A 23,579-nucleotide genomic window follows, 5' to 3' on the forward strand; every position below is an offset into this window, starting at 1 on the left:
TGACGAGAACACCTTCTTTGCCGATTGCTCCATGCACTTTGACTCCCTATCTGCATGCGTAGATGGGAAGGAACCTGCAGACAAGCCTTTAAGAGCACAAAGCCTGGACCATCAAGCTTTCCGACGAAGGATGGGTGGACAGAAAAGCAGACTCCCCTGGAGCTACCTTCGAGCAGGGTCTTTAAAGATGTCATCAGGGTGACGCAGGATGCCTTTAACATAGGGAAGTATCGGGTAGCCCTATGAGTACTGGATAGGGTTTCAAAGAGGAAATCTTCTTCAATAGGCTTTTATGGAGGGGAACCTAATGGTAGCCTGCAGCCATGCTGATAAGTTTCTGATATGAGGTGCTGTCATCAGGAGGCGCTGGTTTGGTAGGAAGGGGGAGGCAGTACTCGCAGTACGCTGACCCAGTGGAAGATCCTGCATCTGGAGGTCGATCTGAAAGTCGAAATTGGAGCTGGAGTCTTCTAAGAAAAAAGCCTCTTCCTCGACCGCAGAAGCCTCATGAAGTTCCTCCTCGACATCCTGCTGACCAAAGATGTCCGGTGTTTTATCGACCTCTTGATGCTGCATCTCCCTGCGATGGGCCCTTTGGTCCCATAAGGCTTTCTTTGACCGAAACGATCAGCAGGCCTCGCAGTCTTCTTCTTTGTGATCGGGAAACAAGCACAGGTTGCAGACCTGATGTAGGTCGGTCCGTGAGTCCTTAGTGTGGCACCTCGGGCAGAAACGGAATGGAGCCCATTCCATTAACAGGGCATTCTAAGGCGAAGCCAAAGAGATGGAAAAAGAGGCCCGGAAGGGCGCGGCCTGAATGCCGCGGTTGGAGCACATCAATTCAACAGGAGATAGTTTTCCAGATTGAGAAATGCAAAGATGGGAACGCGTTCGATAACAATATCGACAAGGGTAAGGGTGAATTACAAACTGAAAGGAATCCGAAATGGTCTCGAACCGCAGTGCAGAAATACACGTCCGTACCTGACAGCAGAAGAAAACAATCTAACAATTTAAGTTGATGCCCATGCGCATTATCGCCAAGTGGAGATGTCACTTTCCTCGTGACTCAAAAGACTTTTTCGAAGAAAAACGTGCACACATCCAGACCCAAAACTAGATGGCAGGAGTGTGCAAAGCATGTGTATCTACAGCCACGCATACCTAGAACATATTTTTATGTTGTCACTTAGGCAATTTAGAATTGCATACAATAGTCGGCCTTCAGTTTGTTCAAAGCATTAAGTTTACATGCAAAGCACTTGAGCGCCTGTTTGCGTATCAGCTGCCTCAAACATGGATGGCTTAAATTCAGTTAAATAGTGGTACGCAGTTTTTTTTAAAAGATTAAAACAGGCTCTAATGTACTAACAGTAAAGTATTTGACAGATCAAATAAGGATGTTCTGTGCTCAATCCACTTGTAGAGACTGTTTTTGATTTACACTGTTGCTGTTTTACAGGCAAAATAAATGCTTCATGTGGCAACTACTCACAATGGTTACTGAAATCCTTTAATAGGCGATGAACCTGATCATAATGTGCAAGAAGGATCATGCCACTGTGTAAACCATTTAAGGCTGATCTAAGCTGTATGCACTGCTGAGGGTACAGTATAGAAGCTTGTGGATGTACTAGTAATTTTTAAGATAACATGAATAGCAATTTCTCACAATCCCAGATAAAGGGCAACCCAGCCCTTAATGGGAACCAGAAACAGGGCCATTAATCTCTAGCTTTCGCTTCAATGGATGAGAATCCAAAGGATTACAAGACTTTATGATATTGAAGTAAACCCAGAGATCGAATAAGCATGACTACAGCCTAACCTTTGGAAACTCAATTTATACTGGTAGCTTTAAGGGCGAGTGACTCTGAGAAAGTTTTAGTCTGTCACACTGCAAGTGTCAGGGTTCCCCAAAGGGGAGGAGGCAAATTCCACAGAAGCGAAGATGAAAGTCCCCCACACTTCCAAACAGCAATGACAAGAGTGGATTAAACACACTCAATGCCGACTGCTCCCAAAAAGTGTGGGGGGAATAATTCAAGGAGTGTACCAACTCTCCCCCAGCTGGATGATTGTAGCTGTAGTCTTGAAATCAGAGAAAGCTGTAACAAATATACAGTGCGTTTAAACTTCAAGTATAACCTCCAAAACTCACATACATATGTTCAACATGAAGCTTCACTTACCCCAGGATAGTGAGCGTCTGATCTTGAGTGAAGAGACACCAGGATTACTCCAGAGAGGCAATGAGCCAGGTAGGAACGGAGTGACACCCGGCTAATAGCAACACAAGTGAAAGACACACTCACAACCAGGGGAAGTCTTACCGGCTATGCACAGAACTCAGCACGGTAAGAACATGAACTAGCCAAAGAGGCCACCCAGTCCTGTTCTTAAACTAAAGACGGAGCAGACCGGGGATACAAGAAACACAGATGAAAAACTCTGCCCCACTTATGGAGCTAAAGACAAAATGGAACAGAATACACACATCTCGTCCGACTCATAACCTTAAGACAGAGCGGAACGGGTGTACACCAAATACGCGCACAAATGAGAAGCCCCGTCCGACCCCTAAACTGAAGACAGAGTGGTACGAGGCTCTCAAATGGCCAGAATGACACGGACTTACAGAAGACACAATGGAGTGCCGTCCGACTCTTAAACTGAAGACGGAGCGGAGCGAGCACTTCACAGGACAGACACACACAAAGACTTTACTCATGGACACGATGTAGACAATACCAGGTGATAGAGGAAAAATCAGGGGAAGGCGGAATGCGGAAGTGCAGGATAGCGGGGACAAGACACCCCGCCCCTCGAGGGAGGGTGAGGGAATCCGGGGAAAAAAAGGTAGACAGCAAGATACCAAGGATCTATCCACCAAACGAATGGCCAAGGAACAATATCAGAAACTCAAGCAGGAAGGAAACCAGGAAACAAGGCTCCGGCAGCTTCTACGAAGAGCGAAGGCTGGTTAAAGAAGGCGTGGTCACGTCACAATCAGTAATCCAAGCGGGGATTCACGTGAGAGACGTCCTTTTCAGTTCCTTAGGGATCGTCTCCAAATTATAGGAGAGGGCACAAGCTCTATTAGGGGATATCTAAAAACATGCAATTCTGGTTAAAAGGGAACACAATGCTGAACACATGCTACAGAGGGTCTGTGAATCCGACCAACCCTAACAGCAAGCCCACAGAATTATTTTATAGCAATATTTGCCCCTCTAGGTTTGCTCAAATTCTTGGTGAATTACTTGATGCTGGTGCTCTGATAAGAGTCTAAGAATTTTCTGGAGTGAACAGAGTAAAACATGTCTGCTACAATCTTGGTGGTTTGTGGTCTCAATCTTAAAGAACTCCGGCAATGGGATGTTAGGACTAATTACTTATCCATTACACTGATTATCTAAATGCCTTATGTTACATACTAAAAAGGTTCAATTAAATTGTCATCTGTTAATGCCTCTGCAACTCTAAGGCTGCTTAAAAATGCTGCTCAAAGGGAGTTGGAGGATTGGTGCGAAGTTCAAAGGCTGAAATGAAAGTGAGGTAAAATAGAGCTCTAGCTCTTTTTATTTTTAGAGCAGATTTTATTCAATTTTCAATTGACATAAGATACAACAAACACTCATCAGTGCTGTAATGCAGAATAAAGTGATACATTTATATACCAGCAGACCATTGGCTATTCAGCTACCAGGCAAGTCTGAGCCCTCCTCTCACACCTGCCCAGGCCCCTGAAGGCCTTGCTGGGTGCACCCCAAATCATTCTCCTCCATCTTGTGAGTTGCAGCCCACATGTGCCCCAGATTGCAGTGAGCAGAGTCCAGGAAGTGGTAAGGAGACGGACTAGTGCTTTCTCTTCCCAAGACAAAAAGTTGTTTAAAAAACGAATTTCACTTTCTGTGTTTACTGTCTATGCCTGTGGTTGTTACAGTTAAAAATTGTAGTTTTAGCCTGCCTGTAATTGCATATTTTATCACCTGTGTTGTGTTTTAAATGTGTGGTTTTCTCTGCCCATGATTGCCTTCATTTAGTGTGTTGAATTGTGAGATTTACAGTCCAACCTCTGTAGTTTGTCCCTCTCATTCCTTGGTGACAATTCTGTTTTCCCTCCAAATTTCTCCTTTGCTCTGTGCTTAGGCCTGTGTGCTCAAACAGTGCACCCCCAGCCACCATTTTGTGTTCACAACCCAGTGAGGCCAGCCCCACTGCCCTTCTCGGTCTGTGATTCAATCATTGCAGGGTTGGGACTAGGGCTAGGGTTCGGATTTCTATTGGAAGTAGGGACTAGGGCTTCCTATGTTATTGGTTGTTGGGAGTAGGGTGGGACTAGGGCTAGGGTTAGACCTTTAATTGGAAGTAGATATTTTAGGGCATCTGGTGTGATTGGTTGTTGAACCAGTTGTGGGGTTAGGCTTTCTATTGGAAGTAGGGACAAGGGCTACCTGTATCATTGGCTGCTTGGACTTGGGTTGTGACTAGTGGTAGGTCTAAGGCCTTTATTAGACGTAGAGATCAGGGTTTTTGAACTGATTGGGTGCTTGGACTAGGTTTAAGATTGGCTGCAAGGTCCTGGTCTCCTATTGTTTCTTGATGTTAGGGGCTAGTGTTGTGATTGGATAGTGTTAGGGCTAGGGTTCCCATTGGCTGACGGGGTCACCTGATTACTACGGCTACAAAAAAGGCCAGGCTTAGGGCGTCTCAGCCCGGGCGTCGAGGCTAAGGGTGGAGAGGACAAGGGTAGTTGCCTGTTTGGGCCTCTAAAGGGTGGAGAGGACAAGGGTAGTTGCCTGTTTGGGCCTGTGAAGGGTGGAGAGGACAAGGGTAGTTGCCTGTTTGGGCCTGTTCGAGACTGGTCGGGACTAGGGCCAGAAATGCTGCCCTTTTTCTCATTTAACAATACCCAGCCCACACCATCCACAACCACAAACAGAGCAACACCAAATATACACCACGCACAACACTATGTACAGATTAATGTACCAGCATGCACCACCAACCCTACCAAACCACATCTACACACCCTACTATCCCAACTACCACACATATCCACCATAACCCACAAACAGTACACAACTCTATCCTATACCACTAACCAATACACTCATTACTAACACAACGCCGATCAACACCATAAATAACTACATCCCACTCAGACACACTCTCCCTGCTGTAATTACACCTAACAGTCCACCTTTTATCATTAACAAATATATAATGATCCTTCCATCAGTTGACTTAAAAAAAAAAAAACATTTAAATCCTTCACTCTTTTATCCCTCCACTATCCCTTTTGTATCAAAATTAACAGACTAACATGTTCACTTCTCAAATTCCATATTCAACTATACTAATATACTGCCCAAATAACTGAATAACATATCTACTACTCAAATTACTTCATATTTATACTATACTAATTTTCAACACTAATCCTTTATGGGTTCTGGAGTGGCGTGCTACTCGCCAAAAAAGGCGCTTCAACACCCATCAGGGGTAACAAGTGCTATATGAATGCAAATCTTTCTTCCCCTTTTATCCATTCGCTATCCTTCTAACTCCAAGTAACAGACTAATATCCACCACTGAAATTACCTCATAATTCACCATATTAATTCACCACTAATCCTTTATAGACTGCCTGAATAGCATGCGTCAACAAGCGAGGGATAAATAAATACAAACCTTTGTCCTACTCTATCCTTCTGCTATCATTCCAAATCCAAATAACTGACTAACCTATACACCACTTAAAATGTACTTGCATGTTTCACTATACTAATTCAACACTAATCCTCTGTGGGTCCCGGAGTAGCGTGCTACCAGCCAAAAAAGCGATTCGACGGCTCGTCAGGGGTAGTAAGCGCTATATAAATGCAATTACAATACAATACAATACAATGTATGAGAAGCGCACCATGTGCGTTTCAACAGCATGGATAACAAGACCGCAAAAGTGTAGCAACAAAATAGAAGTTAAACAATTCCCAAACGCCCCCGATAACATTGGGTGGTCATATTGTAGGCAGAGTTACAATTGGTAAGGTGTGTGTAGAGTCTTGTGTGTCCCAGAGGTATTTGATTATATGTGTCCGGCTCACCCTGTGAACACTTATAGAGGGGTGCTTTAACCACATGACTGCTGGCCATTTTCCCCCCCTGTACTGGATTTTGCACTTTTGCTGGCACCATGACGAGCTCAGCTCGTCATCAGCACACGACACCCGTGGGTGATGACGAGCTGAGCTCGTCATCAGCATCGAAAGGGTTAATACTAGGGAAGAAAGAATAGCCCAGTGAGGGTATTCGGGTCACACTACTAAACAAGCATTAGGTGCTAGGAATGGATCCACAAGGCACTAGCTATGCAGGCCCACACCTCTGAGTTTGCACCATGAACCCCTCAAGGGCAATGACCAGGTATGTATCCCGCTTCCCGCTACTCAGGCATCTGGCACCTGTGCGTAAAACTTTTCAAGTAGTACGTTTCAATTGAAGGAGATTGGCAAGTAATCACCTGGCCAGCAGCAGAGAGATGCCTGTAAAGCGCTGCAACACCTTAGCAGTTTTGGGCAATGGCAATAGCCCCAGTATGCAGTATTGCAGTGTGGCCCAGTGGTGCAAGCCTGTCAGCACTGATAGTGCCTTTGAGGCCCTTCCCCAGTATCCAGTCAGAGAAGGGCAAGACCAGTATCCAGTCAGAGAAGGGCAAGACCAAAGCATGTGTATTATTTACGCATTTGGCGTCCGACAACGCGGGCTCTCTGAGGTTGCTGCTAGAAACATTACGTGAGTTAAATATGCCCTGTGAAATATTGGAAATTGAATAAACTTGATTTGTGTATTACGGGAATCTTTTTGGGGCTTTTCCAAAATACAGGACCATTCCTGGTCTGTGAAGTTCCCTAGAAAGGTCAGTTTCCCATTTGACTTTCAGGGGAGTGAGCAATACCATTAGGTGTTCCCTCAGACCCTGGTAGAGCAAACATTTTAGGTGGCTCCCATGCCCCATTGTATGCAGTGCCCGGAGTAAGTCATAAGTAATGGGTTCTGTGTTATCTGCCGCCCAATGTTTGCGTACATAACGGAGAATACTAGCATGGGTCAAGAACAGTGAGTCGGACAATCCATGAGTTTGTACAAAGTCGGCAGCATGGGACATAAGGACCCCATCCGCAATCAGCGAACTGACTGGCGTCACCCCGGCCTGGTCCCAGGGAGCTAGCCTGCGGGCAAGTTATTGTGCTTGTGGGGGTAGGAAGGCCACATAGTGGAATGTTTGGGGTGTACAGCGCTTGTGCGTTAGAATAATTTTGTGCCATTTTCCAATAGGTCAGGGGTTTGCATAGTAAGAGTGAACCCTAGGGCTCTAGCTCCTTAACATTTTCTCAAACAGGTGCACTTTGGGCTATTTCCTGGATTTCTGAACTGTTTCATTAGTTAGATAAGATCTCAAGCCACATAAATTAAAACAGTGAAAATAACTGATTATCAAATACTTGTTTTACCATTACAAGGCTCAGATGTCTTTCGAGTTGGTGTCGGAATGCTCAGAATCAGAAGTCAGGAAGATGCTCAGGAAAAAAAGTTCGCCCCACTAATTCTGCCAATTAACACTTCAAACTAACTTTTAATGTTAAAACCAGTGCATGCACCTCACAATTAAGTCTCACACATTTAAATAATTCCATGTTTAGTTTTCACTGAGGAGCAGTTAGAAAAAACATAGCCTTTCTGGGATAAGCTTCTCTCTCCTCTTGATGAGCTGCCGGGAGCTATTCAATTGGTTCAGACATCCTATCCCACATAAGCATGCTCTGTTGTGCTATACAGTACTGAATTACTGGCAGTCAATGGATCTTCCTTCTGGCAAAACTAATGAGGTCCTTTGGGCTTCAAGCCCTGTCCTATGCCAAAGCAAAAATAACTTTGATAATACCCCCAGAGCACATTCCACTTGCAAAATATTGTGTCTATCGCCAAGGACACAGAGGCAATTGCTGCCAATTTCAAAAACTATATGCAGGCTGTGGCCATATGAATGGAGAAAACTAATTAAGACCTAATGGAGACACGACGAAGGTCTTGATCTTTTGTATTCAAACATTGATATGGACATACTAGTAGCCAGATAGCCTAGGTGCTTTACCCACTCCAAGATACTTCCCTAAGAACCTTGGAGTTTTGGTCGACAAAAATGTATCTTTCAACCTGCAGATCAACCAGACAGTTTTGAGCTGTTTTTGGATTATTAGGACTCTCAGGAAAGTGCTTCCTTATATTCTCTTCCCGGAGCGCAAGTAAGTGGCCTTGGCAATGATTACATCCAGGTTGGATTACTGCAATGCACTTTAACTGAATATCAAGAAGACTGTTCTAGCCAAACTGCAGCTGGTCCATAATGCGGCAGCTAGACTGATTCTTGATGTTCCCAAATTCCAATCAGTCTCAGTTGGGATTTGGAAGCTTCATTGGCTACCTGTGAACAAACAAATTATTTTTAAGGCTATTTGTTTCATTCACATGGCTCTCCATAAAATCGGGTCTGGTGAGCTTCAAATCATATTTGCACAATGTACTCCCCCCAGACAGTTGGGATTCTCAGGCAGAAATCTTTTAACTGTTTCCAAGTATTGAAAATCGAGATTGAGACGCAGAGCCTTTTCGGTGGTGGCATCCAAGCTTTGGAATTCTCACTCTCAATCCAGCTCCAATCTTTAAGCTCGCGTTCTGTGTCATAAAGCCCTAAAACCTCTTGAACGGATGTGTTTGAGCCAGAAATCTTTCTTCTGCCTCTCCACCTTCCTAATCGCAATCAGCACTGTGTAGCCTTCGGGCAATTGTTTGCGCTCTACAAGTCAAAAAAAAAAAATACATGCCACAGTCCAACCTTTCTATCACTGCAAACAAGCAGCTTAGTCTTTTTTCTGGTGGTGCAGCGAAAATGACAGTTTTATTAACACCCACTAGCAGCCCGTTACAATAGTCAAGATGTGACAAAACCACTGATTGAATAATCACTTGTCGGGTGGGAGCCTCAAAGAACCCCAAAATGGGCTTAAGTTCGCTTAAGAGGCCAAAGCAGGTGCCTGCCACCTTTTTAGCATGGAGCTCTAAAGAAAGGGAATTGTCCATCAGGACCCCCAGATTCTTAACTACCCCTTTTGGTTGGGTGGAGGGCCCAGTGCCGCAGGCCACCATTGATAGTCCCATTTATGGGAGTCACGACCAACCAAGAGCACCTCCGTTTTTGAGGAATTAAGTTGCAGATAGTTGTCAGCCATCGAATCGGAGATGGCCAGGACAACCTCACGAAATTTTAGTAGGTCATGCACTGAGTTATTAGTGAAAGTGAATATCAGATGGGTGTCGCCCGCGTATGATATCATATTAATCTTCCAGCCTTTGGCCAGAAGGGCAAGGGGCTGGACGTACATGTTGAACAACGTGGGACTCAGAGCAGAACCTTGTGGGACACCACAATTAAGGGAGTGAGTGCCGGACAAATACGGAGGGGTGTGGATCTGAAAGGAGCGATCAGATAGAAAAGACGCAAACCAGGCCAAGGCCCCACCACTGACCCCGATCTCCCCGAGTCAATGGAGCAAAATCTCATGGGAGACCGTGTCAAAGGTCGCACTTAGATCGTGCAAAATCAATGCTGAGGTGTGGCCCATGTCCTGCGATGCCCCCAGTTGCTCTGTGATTGCCAGCAGGGCGGATTCCTTACTATGCTTAGGCCGGAATCCATTTTGTGACCTGTCCAGGACCCCATTAACTTCCAGATACTTGGTCAAGGTGAGGTTAACATGGGATTCCATCACCTTGGCCAAGTAGGGAAGCAAAGAAATAGGCTGGAAGTTCTCCGGCAAAGATGCATCCAGTGAAGGTTTTTTCAGTAAAGGAACAGCCTTGGCGTGTTTCCAAGATTTAGGGATTACTGATGACCGGAGCGATCTATTGATCAATTCCCAACCCTCAAGCAGAATGCAGTCCTGGAATTTCCAATAGGTGTCCGATTTTACAGGGTCGTCAGGGGAACCTGACCACCTTCGCAGCCAGGGTTTCTAGGTCTTTAAAGGACATAGATGGAAGAGCTTGTAGAGAGTAGGGAAGGTCAAGTGCGCAGTTAGGCGGCCGTGGTTTAAAAGCAGCCCTTCTGACATCGAGTGAGTTGTAGATACACTCAACTTTGTTGATGAAATAACGTGCCAGAGATTCACATTGCAGGTAAGAAGATATTATGTTGTTAGTCCCAGCCGGAGATTTTGTCATGTCACTTATAAGAGAAAAAATCGTTTTAGAAGGGTTAGGACTTAATGTAATCAAATTAGTGTAAAATGCGGCTTTCAACTTTTGTACAGGTTTATGGTATACTTTAATCGCCTGTCTATAGATCTTTTTAGCTATGGGGTCATAGGTGCGCCTCCAGGTGCGTTCCAGAGTTTTACAGAGTTTTTTTCCAACGCTAAGTTCTCATTATACCAAGTGTGCGAAGGAACGGGCTTGGCCGGGTCAATCTCTTGGGGATGCAATGGTCAAGTGAGTTGTTAATCCACCCCCTGAAGGCTCTATCTGCTTCTTCTAGATCAGTGGGCCAGTATGGACAGGGTAATTTTAGGCTATACCCAAAGCTGGGTGCATCCAGTTTGTGCCAAGGGCATTTCAAAGAGGGTGGGAGAGGATTCAGCCGGTGGGCACCGACTAGACCAAGACACATATAAATAAGAAAATGATCCGTCCAAGTTAGGGGAAGGGGAGCATGAACTTTGAGTGACCGAATATTGGAAAATACTGGGTCCAGTAGGTGGCCTGCGAGATGTGACGGGCCCTCCACTAGCTGAGTTAGTTGACAGGCATCCATGTCTCCCAGAAAGCTGGTACTCTCCTGAGAGTCAAGACGTTCCAGATGTAAATTGAGATCTCCTATAATGCTAAAGTTAGCTGTCTGTAAGGCAAGCGTGGATGTATATATTATTAAGGAGTAGGTAGGTAATACATTTGGATTGCTTCCTATACACCGTGTTCTGTTGAAATGAAAAAAGAAATACCAGTATTTGTAAAGTGCACAGCTACCTCCGAAGTGGTGTCCCGGCGCTGGGGGCCTTCGGGAAGATTAAGCGAGCTTTTGTCCGGAGTCACATGGTGCTGGGCTAACCTTCCGCCGGCACTGGGGATCGAACCGTGAACCCCATAGTCCGGAGTCAGGCACCCTGGCTGCTGCGCCACACCTCTTCCACAATGCTCACCTGCTGCACACTGAGATGCTCATCCCAGTGCACCTTTCACTATCCCCTTGCACTGTACATTACATACTTCCTTGCACTTGGCATTGCTCCCCACACTGCACCTTGTTCTGTTCGTCCGTCGACCCTGCGCGGATTCCCTAAATTTCCACACTGAGCTGCTCCCTGCTTGTACTCTGCACTACACCCACCCCTGGATGATCAAAATTCGACCTGCAACTCATCCAAACATACCACTAAACTTAATTAACATACAGCACAAGAAAACCATAGCTAGCAGCACACCAGCTCACATACAACATGTGCAGCAGCAGGGCAAATATACCTGCCAGTGGAAAGTAAGCATCTGCTACAGTTTTCCATGCACTACCTCTTCTTTGTGTTACATTTTCAAAAAATTTCAGCAAAACATACCAGTCAGTCAGTCAAATCTTTATTTCGATAAAAAATATATCATAAAAGCATTTTACAAATAGGGTAATAAAAATAATAATACAGATTATGAAATTAAGCAAAAATACCAAATTAAAAATCTTATGAACTCATTTGGGGGATGCGAGTTGCTCTACAAAAATCTTACTATACTTGTTCTAGCTATTTAATGATATATAAACAGCATCCCCCACCCTAGACAAAAATCTATTTTACATGAACATACCAACAAGAAATAATATCTTAATAAAAAATTACACGAATCAAGGTTAAAAGCGCATTAAACTGTCACAGCTTTGAAGAGGAATAAGAACACAATTTCAAAAATCGTCAATCACGACACAATGCTTTTAATCTAATTACCCATGCCCAGCTAAGATATTTGGCCACACCGCAAGCCAGAGTTGTATTAGTGTCCGCTTGCATTTTTCTAAGTGCTTCGCGGTGGTTCCTGGTTCCTATTTGCCAACAAATAGGTTTTAGCCATCTTATTCTCGGTTTGGTGTATGCAGGGCATGCGAACATAAAGTGCGGGATGCTTTCAACCACTCCTTCACAGTGTGGGCAAGTTGGATGAGTTTGATGGGGAGGCTTCCATTTATTGGTGTGTTCACAAACAGTAAGCATACCCAATCTAAACTGTATATAGAGGGCCCTATCCCTGGGTTTCAGTATGAAATCTAGATAGGGCTCTAAGCCGGGAACCTGTTTATGCAAATGAAACTCATCAGTCAGTCTACCTAGGCTGTGATTACTGTTTTCCTGGCTGTCAATCCAAGCCCAGTAGGCGCCCTTAATGTCTGACTTATTCAGCGGGGTCCCTAACTCCCAAGCTTCTCTAAATCCAAATAGCAGAAGGAACTTCATTGGCCAGAAAAGAAATAAGCTCACAGCTTACTTTATTAGGATGACTAGTCTCAGTACTCAATCTGCAGGTCTGGAAAATTGTTGTACTGGTTTTGGTAGGACTGAAATGTGCCTAACAACTGCTGCAACTAATGAGCCAGAAGTTCCTTTGTCGCTCACCCTTTCTGCCGCCAGTGGTACCATTGAACTCTTAGCTTTCCCAGCACCTACTGCAGTGCCAATTCAACCACACGATTCTCTTTGTAGATGTCAACATCCCTTTCTCTCTCTTTCTTTTTGGGGGCATACCCACTCATAGGTTCCTAACACCAAAATAAGTATGCGACCCGGAACCCATGGTGTGGGACAGCTGCCAGTACCAACATTACTGATAAGGTTCACCATGATACTGAGAGCCAGTGCGTTTCTCCTGGACATCGTTTTGGCTGCATGCACAGGAGGATAAAGGAGAGTGAAAGGCGTGGTACTCCCCATAACACTTTCACCCACAAGCAGGGTATGAAAGCAGAGACTGTCAAGGCACTGTTTATACCCGTCATTAAAAGGGCCTATGATAAGATTTTAGGAGCCAAGTGAAAAGGTGATTTTTTGTCAAATCCTCTCCTTTTTATAACACCCTATTTTATGTTTCTAGGTACAATCTAGTGCTCAAAATACCATAAGTGGCTGGATGCACTATGCATGCAAGCTCTCTACATTAACCCCACTTTTTCTACATTTGAGGAACACCTGCTATCATTTTCTCATATTGGAAGCTTAAAATGATATACATACCCTGAGAAGTTGTCCCTGGGCAAGCTGTCACTGTGCCTCAGGACAGTTTTCCTTAGCTCAAAGAGAACGTCATGCAAACTTTGCTCTTCTAATTTCTTTGTTGTCAGCTCAAGGAGTTGTGTGCTTCTTCTAAAAAGTTTGCAGGCATAGCACGTGGCGGCAGCAGTCTCCATTTTGTCTCCTGTCAGGACCCAAACTTTCATGCCAGCCTTCTGAAGAGCTTCAATCGTGTCAGCAGCTTTTTCCTGCAATCTGACAACCGTTTTGGGAAATAAGAATCAAGACTGTGGTTAGTGAAATCAAGGAGGTTTGAATATCAAAGCTTATACAAAATGTGTGTAGAAGGAGGATTGTAAATGTAAACAAGCATTGGCAAAGCTAATTGGTTTGGCATTGACAAGCCTGGTATTCCGTGTTCAATTTAATTCTCGTTTTGCAAATATAGGCTATAGGCATTACAAGTGTAAGAATAATAACAAGTAAAACGTCCTCTGGTTAGAGCTGGTGTGCCTATATTAAAAAATTTAAGCCAAAATGACTCATTACATGAATAAATAAAAACATGAAATTAAAGTAGAAAACCGAATTGAGGCTCGAGAACAGGAGTTGGTATGCACTGTGGATAAAAGTGAGAAAGCAACTCTACAAGCTTCTCTTCATGCCTTAAAAATAGAACTTGAAGAAGTAGTGGTAGATAAGCTAAAAAAGAGGTGGAAGGTGAGCAAAATCACACTTTTTGAGTATAGACAGTGCTGTAGGAAACTGCTAGCCTGGAAATCCAAGATGGAGCAAGTTGTGAACATTCAGGTAGACTTCTTACAAGATGCGAGGAAATTGAGGAAGCTTTCTATAAATATTTTGGGGAGTTATATCAGGAAGAGATTGTGGTTACCGAGGAGGAGGTCAAGGCATGCCTAGACCAGGACTTTCCCCCTAGTATTAGTGACTGTAGCAGTACTGTACTAAATAGTGATATAACATCTATGGAGGTTTAGAACTCAATCAGGGCGCGGATGTTGGGCAAAGCAGCACGACCAGATGGAATGCCGATAGAAATATACAAATTATTACAGGACGTCCTACTGCCATTTATGACTAAGTTATTTGCAGACATTTTTCTGAAAGATGCTGAAATGTCCACTTCCTGGAATGAGTAAGGGGTTTTTAAATTCAATCTAAAGGAATCCAGACCACCGACACACCTGGCTTAGCAAAGGTATACCATACTGCATCTAGTCACAACTGCCAGGATATCTGCTCCAAATATAATGAATAAAATACTTCACCTGTCTTCAACAGCGGTAGCACCAAGTAAAATAAGGTCCTGCTCTACTTGTTCATAGGCCTCGGCCAATTTCTTCTCCCGTTCCTGGAGCGACAATTTTGCTGTCTGCAGAATTTTGGACGCCTTTTCGTATTCTTCCGGCGTGAATTTCTTATATGCAACACACAAAGTTCTCAGCCCTTCCTAAAGTGAAAAGTAACAGTTTTCATATCTAAAGGTCATTTGCAATGCACATGTACCTGACATTCAACAAAGTCTAGACATATGGAACTGTGTTAACACTATTCAAAGGCTCAGTTTACACATAATCATAATTAAAGCAGATCATTCTATGTTCTTTTAAAAGTCACTAATTGCATCCATCTGTGTTGAAAGGAGGATACATGCACACACTTCCCCATCCTATACTACCTACTAAGCCGAACGGTATATTTTCATTATATTTATAACTAATGAATGAACTACAATTCTACACTTTATCTTTGCTGGTTCTATTTTATTTTTATTTTTTTATTCAGAAGATATGGCATGCCCTTGAGCCTTATTTCCGTCTTCTGTCAACACAAATACATTCAATTCGAACTGATTTCGACAATAAGTTGGCATGCGTTTTAATGTGCAAAATTCAGGGCTGAATGTTTCGGTTTGGTCCAAAAGGGGGTGGTGATGGACGGAGCATCTGAACCAATCAAACACTCACACCCAGTCAAAAGATCTGGGTTTAATCCATCACCGTTCTTTAGCCCACTCTGCCACCCCAGTTCAGACATGGCTATATGCAAATCAGTCTGACCCTGTGCCTCATGGGAACAGTCCAGCCCGAACTGCCAAGCCATGCCTTCCCTGGACCGGAAACAAGCTTCCGAGGGCCGGTTTCTGGCATTCCAGCCGTCTTCAGCCCGGCTTGCTTGAATCCAGTGGCAAAGTGAGCAAGGGACTCACGTCTGAGCATACCCAGCCACACTTATGGCGGCCAAAAGCGGTACAAAAGGGGGTGGTGATGGACGGAGCATCTGAACCAAACAAACACTCACACCCAGTCAAAAGATCTGGGTTTAATCCATCACCGTTCTTTAGCCCACTCTGCCACCCCAGTTCAGAAACCGGTCCTCGGAAGCTTGTTTCCGGTCCAGGGAAGACATGGCTTGGCAGTTCGGGCTGGACTGTTCCCATGAGGCACAGGGTCAGACTGATTTGCATATAGCCATGTCTGAACTGGGGTGGCAGAGTGGGCTAAAGAACGGTGATGGATTAAACCCAGATCTTTTGACTGGGTGTGAGTGTTTGATTGATTCAGATGCTCCGTCCATCACCACCCCCTTTTGTACTGAATGTTTCAGTTCAGCATTAAATAACATTAAATAAACAGTCTAAATATGATGTGGAGGGTCTGAAATAAATTCCTCCAAATAAATCACTGTTTATTTTTCTGTCGTTTAATTATTTTCTTTCAATTTCTATTTACACTTTAGTGAAGAGTACTTTCTGTGACCAGTACAAACAATATGAAAGGTGTGGTGTTTAATTATATACAGTAACGTTTTTAAGAGTGGTATTATTTCCTTTTGTTACTGCCTTTTTCATGTTAACTTTCCTATAGTTCTTTTCAGTGCATACTTATTAAATGAACATGGAATATATCCTCATTTAGAGATATGGGGTCAATTACATCATACACATACAAAGGGGCTAGGGTATGTCCTCCCAAGTCATTGTGTGAGTACACTGGAACCCGAAGATTTGGTTTCTGCAGAGGCGCAACTAGAGACAAATTTCGGGGGGGGCTAAGAAAAAATTTCAGGTGGGTCTAATTCTTCCAGCCGTATGCAGAGTGGAGATGCAGGGGCTCTCTAAAAAGGGGTAAAAAAACAACAAAGCCTCATTAACAAGCAAATGGTCTTTTAAAGACCTGTGAAGTACTCGGGTGTGGCTGTGTTTGTGCCCGGGACGCTGTCTCAGCGGGGCTGACACACACGACAGGGGGGAGGGGCTGAAGCCCTTTCAGACCAATGGGCGTTGCACGCCTGGAGAGAGCCCAGAGATGGCTACATATTACACATTAGTGTTATGTAGTTTCATATTACATCTTTGTGTTGGGTAGTTAGCTTGAAAACCCTGTTTAAAATGTTTAGGTTTTATATACTTGCATGAATAAATTCTTGATATAACAGTGGGCAATGGTGAGGGACTTCGGATTTATGTGATACAATGGCTGCAGGGTTTACCACATAATTATAGATTTACCACAGTTGTCATCATTTTACTACCTATTCTTTAGAATTAACAAAGAATGTTGCTTCTAGCTAATGTTGATGTAGCCTTAAGGCTAGAGTAGTGGACCTTGGACCTGGGGAACCGGGTTCAAGTCTCAGCAACGATGCTCAATATCCTGTGATTCGGGCAAATCACTTAATCTCCCAGTGCCTAACAAAAATGAATGTGTACATCTGTAACAAAACTGGTGCTCATGTAAAGCGCTCTGCGACTCGATGTCTCGGGTCTAGTTTGTACTATATAAAACTCTAAAAATTAAAATATATATATATAATGTGCCACCTAAATTGGAATTTTTTAGGCACAAATTAGATTACCTTGCTGCATAATGTGGTCCTCCAAGCCACATACTCTCAATATTCTTCACAATGTAAAGCTCCGCAGTGGTTTGGGGGATATCATTTTGATGATGACATATATATTCAATGGCAATCCCTGTGAAATATGGGTTCGTATACTACTGCATTCCATGTAATAAAATCACCTAAATATGTAGTATATTAGTACTAAGGAACATTAAAGCTGTGAATTCTTTGTGAACTCCATCTATCTCCAGACATTTATAATCCTAATTGGAACCAAGGAGAGAGCCACCCTCCTCGCAACTTCTCCAAACAGTCAGAGTGCAAAAGACAGAGACAGTATCTAAGGCCAAAATGTGACGCAGATCATGCCTCTAGGTAAGCAAGGGCTTGTAATTAAGAGTTGCTGCCACCAACAAGCAAAGGTGAGACACGTCACGCACTCACTCTCTTCTGCCTTGAAGTTGTGGGGCTGTTATTAACTTGAGACTGCATTAATATAACTGCATCTACAATGGCCCTCCAGCTTCACGGCTCAATCGATTGCAGATGGCCCAGAATGTCTCACCTGTCTCAGCGTTGGGTAGAAGCGATCATGGTACAGTAGCAGCTTTAAATCCCTTCACTGGTTACCAGTTATAAGATGGAATCCTATTCAAACTTGACTGCTGGATGTATACATGTATACACTGCTGTAGGATGAATATATGTACTTGGTCCTCCTCTATCTATCCAGCAGAATCTCACTCTACTGTAACATAAAAAACCTAAGAACTCAAGATAAATTGTTTTTGAAAGTCCCACAAGTCAACTTTAAAATTAAGGCTTCAGAGCTTTTTCTGCCCCAGGCCCATCTATCTGATTGATTGATTGAGACCATATATAAAGCGCTCACAGCTACTTCAGTAAGAAGTGCTGCGATGCTCTGAGGAGAGTGACAGTGCCAATCAACTTGGTCAGTAAGATCTGGACTCTCTCTGAGAATTGCTGAGATATCCGTCCAACTTGACTTGCTTTAAGAAGGCACTAAAAACACATATTTTGGTGTTACGGACCCACATAAGACCCGCACAAAGAGTCCCCTTTGTAGAAGTGCATGTGTGAGAAGTGGCCTGAAAGGTAGGCAGGATTCAAGCAGCGAGAGATACCACATTCAATCACAATATGGATTGACCTGACCCCTTATGAGAAAGGAGAACATCATATCATGAAATCCTTGTTTAGTTCATTTTAAAGCTCTTCTGTTTTGTGCATTTATTTAGTAAGGCATTGGAGTGCTGTAGATAGTCGTAGCAATAGGGAGAAGAAGCAGGGCAAAGTATGAGCCCTGCTAACTTGTCAATTTCTCCTACAGGGAGAGATCTCTTTCAATGCCAATGTCCTTATATTATGTTCAGGTGGCATACGAGGCTCCTTCTGCTGCCAAGGGGCCTTGTGAATACATCACAGCGACCAGTCAGCGAGCCAGGCCGAACTCATCAGGGGGCACTAGAAAACCTTTAACAGATCAATACGTCGCTTCTCTCAGCCAATGTTTTCTTAAGTATTTTTATTATACAAATAAGAATGGCCGAGATGTGACTTTATATGCAGTGTGTGCTACAGAGGAGAATTCCATCCGTGTTGTCAGAGTGCAAAATGTTTGAGCACTGCGTGGAAGACTCAGAAATGTTACTATCCAGTGCTACCGTGTCCACTCCTCGTGAACTGGATGTGCACGACTGAGGTACAGGAAATGGACCCCTATCATCTCAGTGAATAATGTCTTACTGCTACAGACACTCCTCGGATATGCTGTGTCACTTCTGGTGATGCTGGTGGTAATTCACCCACTCCTGCCTGTGACGTTCTGTATCCAGACACCTAATAGTGGCCTTGATGTTGCAGTTTTATTTTGGAACACTTAACTGCCTGGGCACAACAACGGCAAGAAACAGGGCCCCAAGACACAATGATGTCATCTTGTGTAAATGGTAGTAGAGCTCTGATGCCTAACAGGGCCTGGTTCATGCTGCAGTAAATTGAAAAATAAATACAGAAAATGCATTCCATAATTCCCACGTGGAAGCACCCTGACTGCAAACAAGAGCTATTCTTACACCCAATATTATGTCACGGTTAAGACTCCAAACACTTCCCATATAATATGAATGCAAAGGCTTTGCCTCATCCAGTACAGCCACCAAGATTTCAACTTATACATTCCTGCGCTCATGTGATGGTTTTGCAGGTAAAGCACAGATTACACTGTCATTTATTTACACCTTATATCTATGGTCCTATCCCCAGCGTCTTTCAATTAAAATGCCCCAAAGACAAAACAGTTACCGAAGGAAACGATGCCAGCCCTTCTACTATAGTGAAACCAAAGCGCCATCAAATGTTTACCAAGATGTGCTGCTTAATTAAGGAGGAAATCTTCACTGTGCGTTTAGCTCACCAAATGTACAAGTGCACTTTTCTAACCCACGTCATTTCCTAATTGTAAGAGAGCTGCAATATGTAAGCAGGTCTGCTTCGTTTTTTTTCTTCTCAAAAGCCTAATTTACAAGTAAATGGTCTTCTAAAGACCTGTTAACTACTCGGGTGCGGCGGCAATTAGATGCTCGCCAGCCCCAGCCCGCGAAGCTGTGTCAGCCCGGGCTGACACACAGGACGGGGGGGGCTGAAGCCCCATGAGCCCAATGGGTGTTGCGCGCCTGGGTTTCTGCAATGTGGTCCTACATTGCATAGGTGTTAGGAAAAGGACGTAGGGTCTGATTAGAGAAAACCTTGATGCATCGAGATCTTGTATTCACTCCCGTTTCCATAATGGGAATTTTATGACATTTCCTAAAGCGAGTAAGAGGCCGTCTCTACAGGACTGCCTCGCTTGGCTTACTGCTTCCCCAGTCGTGACCTAGCCCCTCCCTTCACTTCCTGTTCCTGATTCTTGGCATTCAGTGTTCCTGCTCGTTTTGGTGCTTGGTTCCTGTGAAAGCCTTCTACCCGGGTTTTTTGGCATTTAATACCCGCGGTTCGTGTTTGTCTCTATTCGGCAAGCCGTATCAGAACCCTCTTGTCCCCTACACGGTGTTCGGCAGAGATTAGTACCTCCCCGTTGGCTCCTCCTGTGCTGTCTGCCGGTGAGAGAAAGTTGTTGTTCCGCTCACCTTCCCCCGGAGCCGGACAACGCGCCTCACCTCCCGCATTCTCTATTTTTGAACTCCGAGTACGTGGTTGTTCCGCTCACCTTCCCCCAGAGCCGGACAACACGCTTCTTCTCCCGATTTCATTCTTTATTTTTCGGTTCTTTAGGTTGTGGTTGTTCCGTTATCCTTCCCCCCAGAGCCGGACTTCGCAATTCAATTGTAGCCCTACCCAGAACTTGTTTGCTCACCTTAGCCACCTTTTACCAGTCCTTCATTAATAGATCTCTTTCCCCCCTGTTACTATTCTGAGTGAAGGTGGTCTTTCTATATGTCTTCCAGTCATAGCCCCGTTTAGTTTCCCTATTTGACTCAATGACTCCTGAGACGGATTCTAAAGGATATGGTCCAGTGAAGAATATTAAAGGGCACCACTCGTCATACTTGGGTAAGTGAAATGCAAAAGTCTCTGAATGCATCAATGTTTCTGGGTGTTTCTATGAACAGTGTACAGCACAATATAGGATTACTCCTTATTCTTTCATACAGTGCATCTCATCTTGTCCTGTTCACTACAGAATACCGCAGCAACGTCAACTGGGGAAGAGTGATGGTCACTCTTTGATTTATTCCCCACACTTTTGGGTTCATAATTACTTGTGAGCACTGGCCATAGGTCTCCAAGTGTTATTGACTAGAAGTGTGTGGAACTTTCATCTTCGCTCCTGTGGACTTGGAGAAGGCCGACAATAGGTTAAGAGGGTGTACTCAAGAAATATGTTCCCTTTTCACCTAGGGAATGTGCAGGTATAATGTGGGTTCCAGCTCCCTCTTCTATGACACCCAGCTAGCCTAACAGCTACATGGAACCTCTGGAAAGAGTAATGTAATCCCATAGCTTTTTTTCATATGTACGCTGATGATACCCCAGTTAATTTTGCAGGAGGGTGCTCGCTCAGAAACCCCTGACAGATTTTGCATTTTGATTATGTGAAAGACCTCGGTACCTGGATGGAATCTACCCGGCCTAAATTAAACACACAACACATAAGTGAAGGTAGCAAAGTCATAGGTTTATAATTTGGGAGAGGCATGCTTTTTTGCCCAAACCAATAAGAGGTCTTGTCCAATGCCATTTCAGGTTGTGCGCAATTGGGGTTTAAGTCAGACTATCATACTCCTGGTACCTAAAGTCAAAGCCTTCTCTTATTCTTTTTTTAAGTTTCAGCTGCTAAACTTAGGACTACCTTTCCTCTAAAAGTTTTCTCACTAGTGTCACAGCACTGATTGGTTCAACCCTCGACTATTGGCAACAGGTGTTGTTTTGCTCTAAACAAAGGTACATTAGCACAGATGCACATCAATCAAACAGCCAGATTCATCATTGTCCCGTTTTGCGAGTCCTTAATAGCGATTATTAAGGAATCGCTATTAAGGACTTGCAAAACGGGATTCATGTAGGAATCGCAAAATAAATTGTGATTCCTACAGCTTCCTTAGCAATTTGCTAATTGCAAATAAGGATGCGATTTCAAGGGTGAGGGGTGTCCAAAGGACACCCTGTAGCACCCCTAAAATGTTATTTTACACTGATGTTGTGCACACACAAAGGACGTGTGTGTGTAACATGCAACTTAGAAAAATGAATTTACCACGAGGTTTGACTTCGTGGTAAATAGCGGTCCTAAATTGCGAATTCGCAATTTTTAAATGTTTCATGATTAGCATTTAAGGAATCTCTAATAGAGATTCCATGTGCCCGTCTAGCGCGATTGCTCGTGTATTGTGCACTCTTATGTTTACGGTCTCGTAATAGTAACTCTTTCTTTAGGAGCGTAACTTTTCCGCCTCCCCCAGCACCTATGGGACCTCATAAATGAATTGCGGGTATTTATCGTTTTTGAGCCACATCGGCTCAGGACACAACAACGGTTAGCAATATTTGCCAAGTAAAATGAACAAGGGGTGCTTACTTAGACCTGCCTAGTTCATATACAGTATTATTACTGATTTATCAAGCTGCTGCTGAGAATCATGCATCAGAGCAAAAAAATGTTCGTAAGTCCCTTAAGGCCTGGCTATTTTAACCTCTCTTACTCCCAGATATCTTCTTCTGTCTGTTCCTGATTCTCGCCAAAGCGCTATGAGACGATATATGCGCTCAACAAGAAACAGTACATAGACATAGACTGAACAGGTTAGAATGGATGTTTACGGCTGTCTGATAATGCTTTTTTACGGGGCTTTGTAATTTTTAAATTACATTTATAAAGATCCCGGGCCTTACAACGTCTCCACTATGGGCATCTTACTAACGGCAAACTAGAATTGTATACGTTCTTTTTTTGGGGGGGCAATACCCCATAGCAAGATTAACCAACCACATGAATGTTTCTAATAGGGACAAACCGGTTTTGCTGAGCTTCTCTCTGTCCACAAGAGGTCTTCTAATTTTAAACCTACTGATGTCCTCACTGCATATTATTCTATACATGCACAGTGGGTATAATCTGTTTGATATGCATTGAATGAGTGGCACAACATCCGGGTCTCAAAGCTACAGGGTAGCAGATGAACATTATATTTAGACCAATAAAACGGATTATGTCTGTACTTTACTGTTTCTTTTTGTTTCTCTGGTGGACATTGCATTTTTCTACATCTCCTCTGAGAGAACATGACGGACGCATTTGACCAAGGGATCGTGTCCCTTCTGACCTACGAAAGGAATTCAAGAAACCTTACGGCCCTCACGAAAGCCACTGACCTTGACAGGGGCAAGTAGTTGACCATATGCTTATGTATATGTGGGGAATATCTGTGAGAAGTTGGCCTGGTATATAATGCTCACTAATTCTTAGTGATCACTTTGTACCATGCCAAGCAACCCTTATGATGATGGTTGTAATTCAACCTTGTAGACCAGTTATCCTAGTGGTAACGTGGACAAAGCAGTCTTAGGCTAAACTCTGAAAGGCATGTGAAGCCAGCTGTTATACCATACACAACCCCCTTGAATACCAAATGAAAGGGACACCACACAGATATATATTGAAAATATATATTGATTTATTAACTATAAAATCCCCTGGACTCTTTATGAGCACAGAAGCACAAGCGTTAAATCACAAGACAGTTTAAAATACACAAAAGTTGCACAATATGGATGAGCCCTAGGGGCCACCTAAACCATATACTAAGAAAGTGGTATAAGAGATACCAGTAGGAAAGGGAACAGGCCTAGGGCCTTGGGAATCGC

At 43.7% G+C, this 23,579-nt stretch overlaps 1 protein-coding gene across 3 annotated transcripts in view; it reads right to left on the reverse strand.

Annotated features, from left to right (window-relative positions):
• Nucleotides 1–23,579, reverse strand: part of ATP11A (ATPase phospholipid transporting 11A) — a 941,588-nt gene that overhangs the window by 172,362 nt on the left and 745,647 nt on the right. For all 3 annotated transcript variants that reach the window (XM_086934336.1, XM_086934337.1, XM_086934338.1), the window contains exons 18-19: nucleotides 14,618–14,799; nucleotides 13,332–13,583 (exon numbers count right to left, since the gene is read on the reverse strand). In XM_086934336.1, coding sequence (XP_086790462.1) covers nucleotides 13,332–13,583; nucleotides 14,618–14,799 — 434 coding nt within the window. The remainder of the gene's footprint in view (nucleotides 1–13,331; nucleotides 13,584–14,617; nucleotides 14,800–23,579) is intronic.

Source organism: Lissotriton vulgaris, chromosome 8 (genome assembly GCF_964263255.1).
Source record: "Lissotriton vulgaris chromosome 8, aLisVul1.2, whole genome shotgun sequence".
Taxonomy (NCBI): Eukaryota; Metazoa; Chordata; class Amphibia; order Caudata; family Salamandridae; genus Lissotriton; species Lissotriton vulgaris.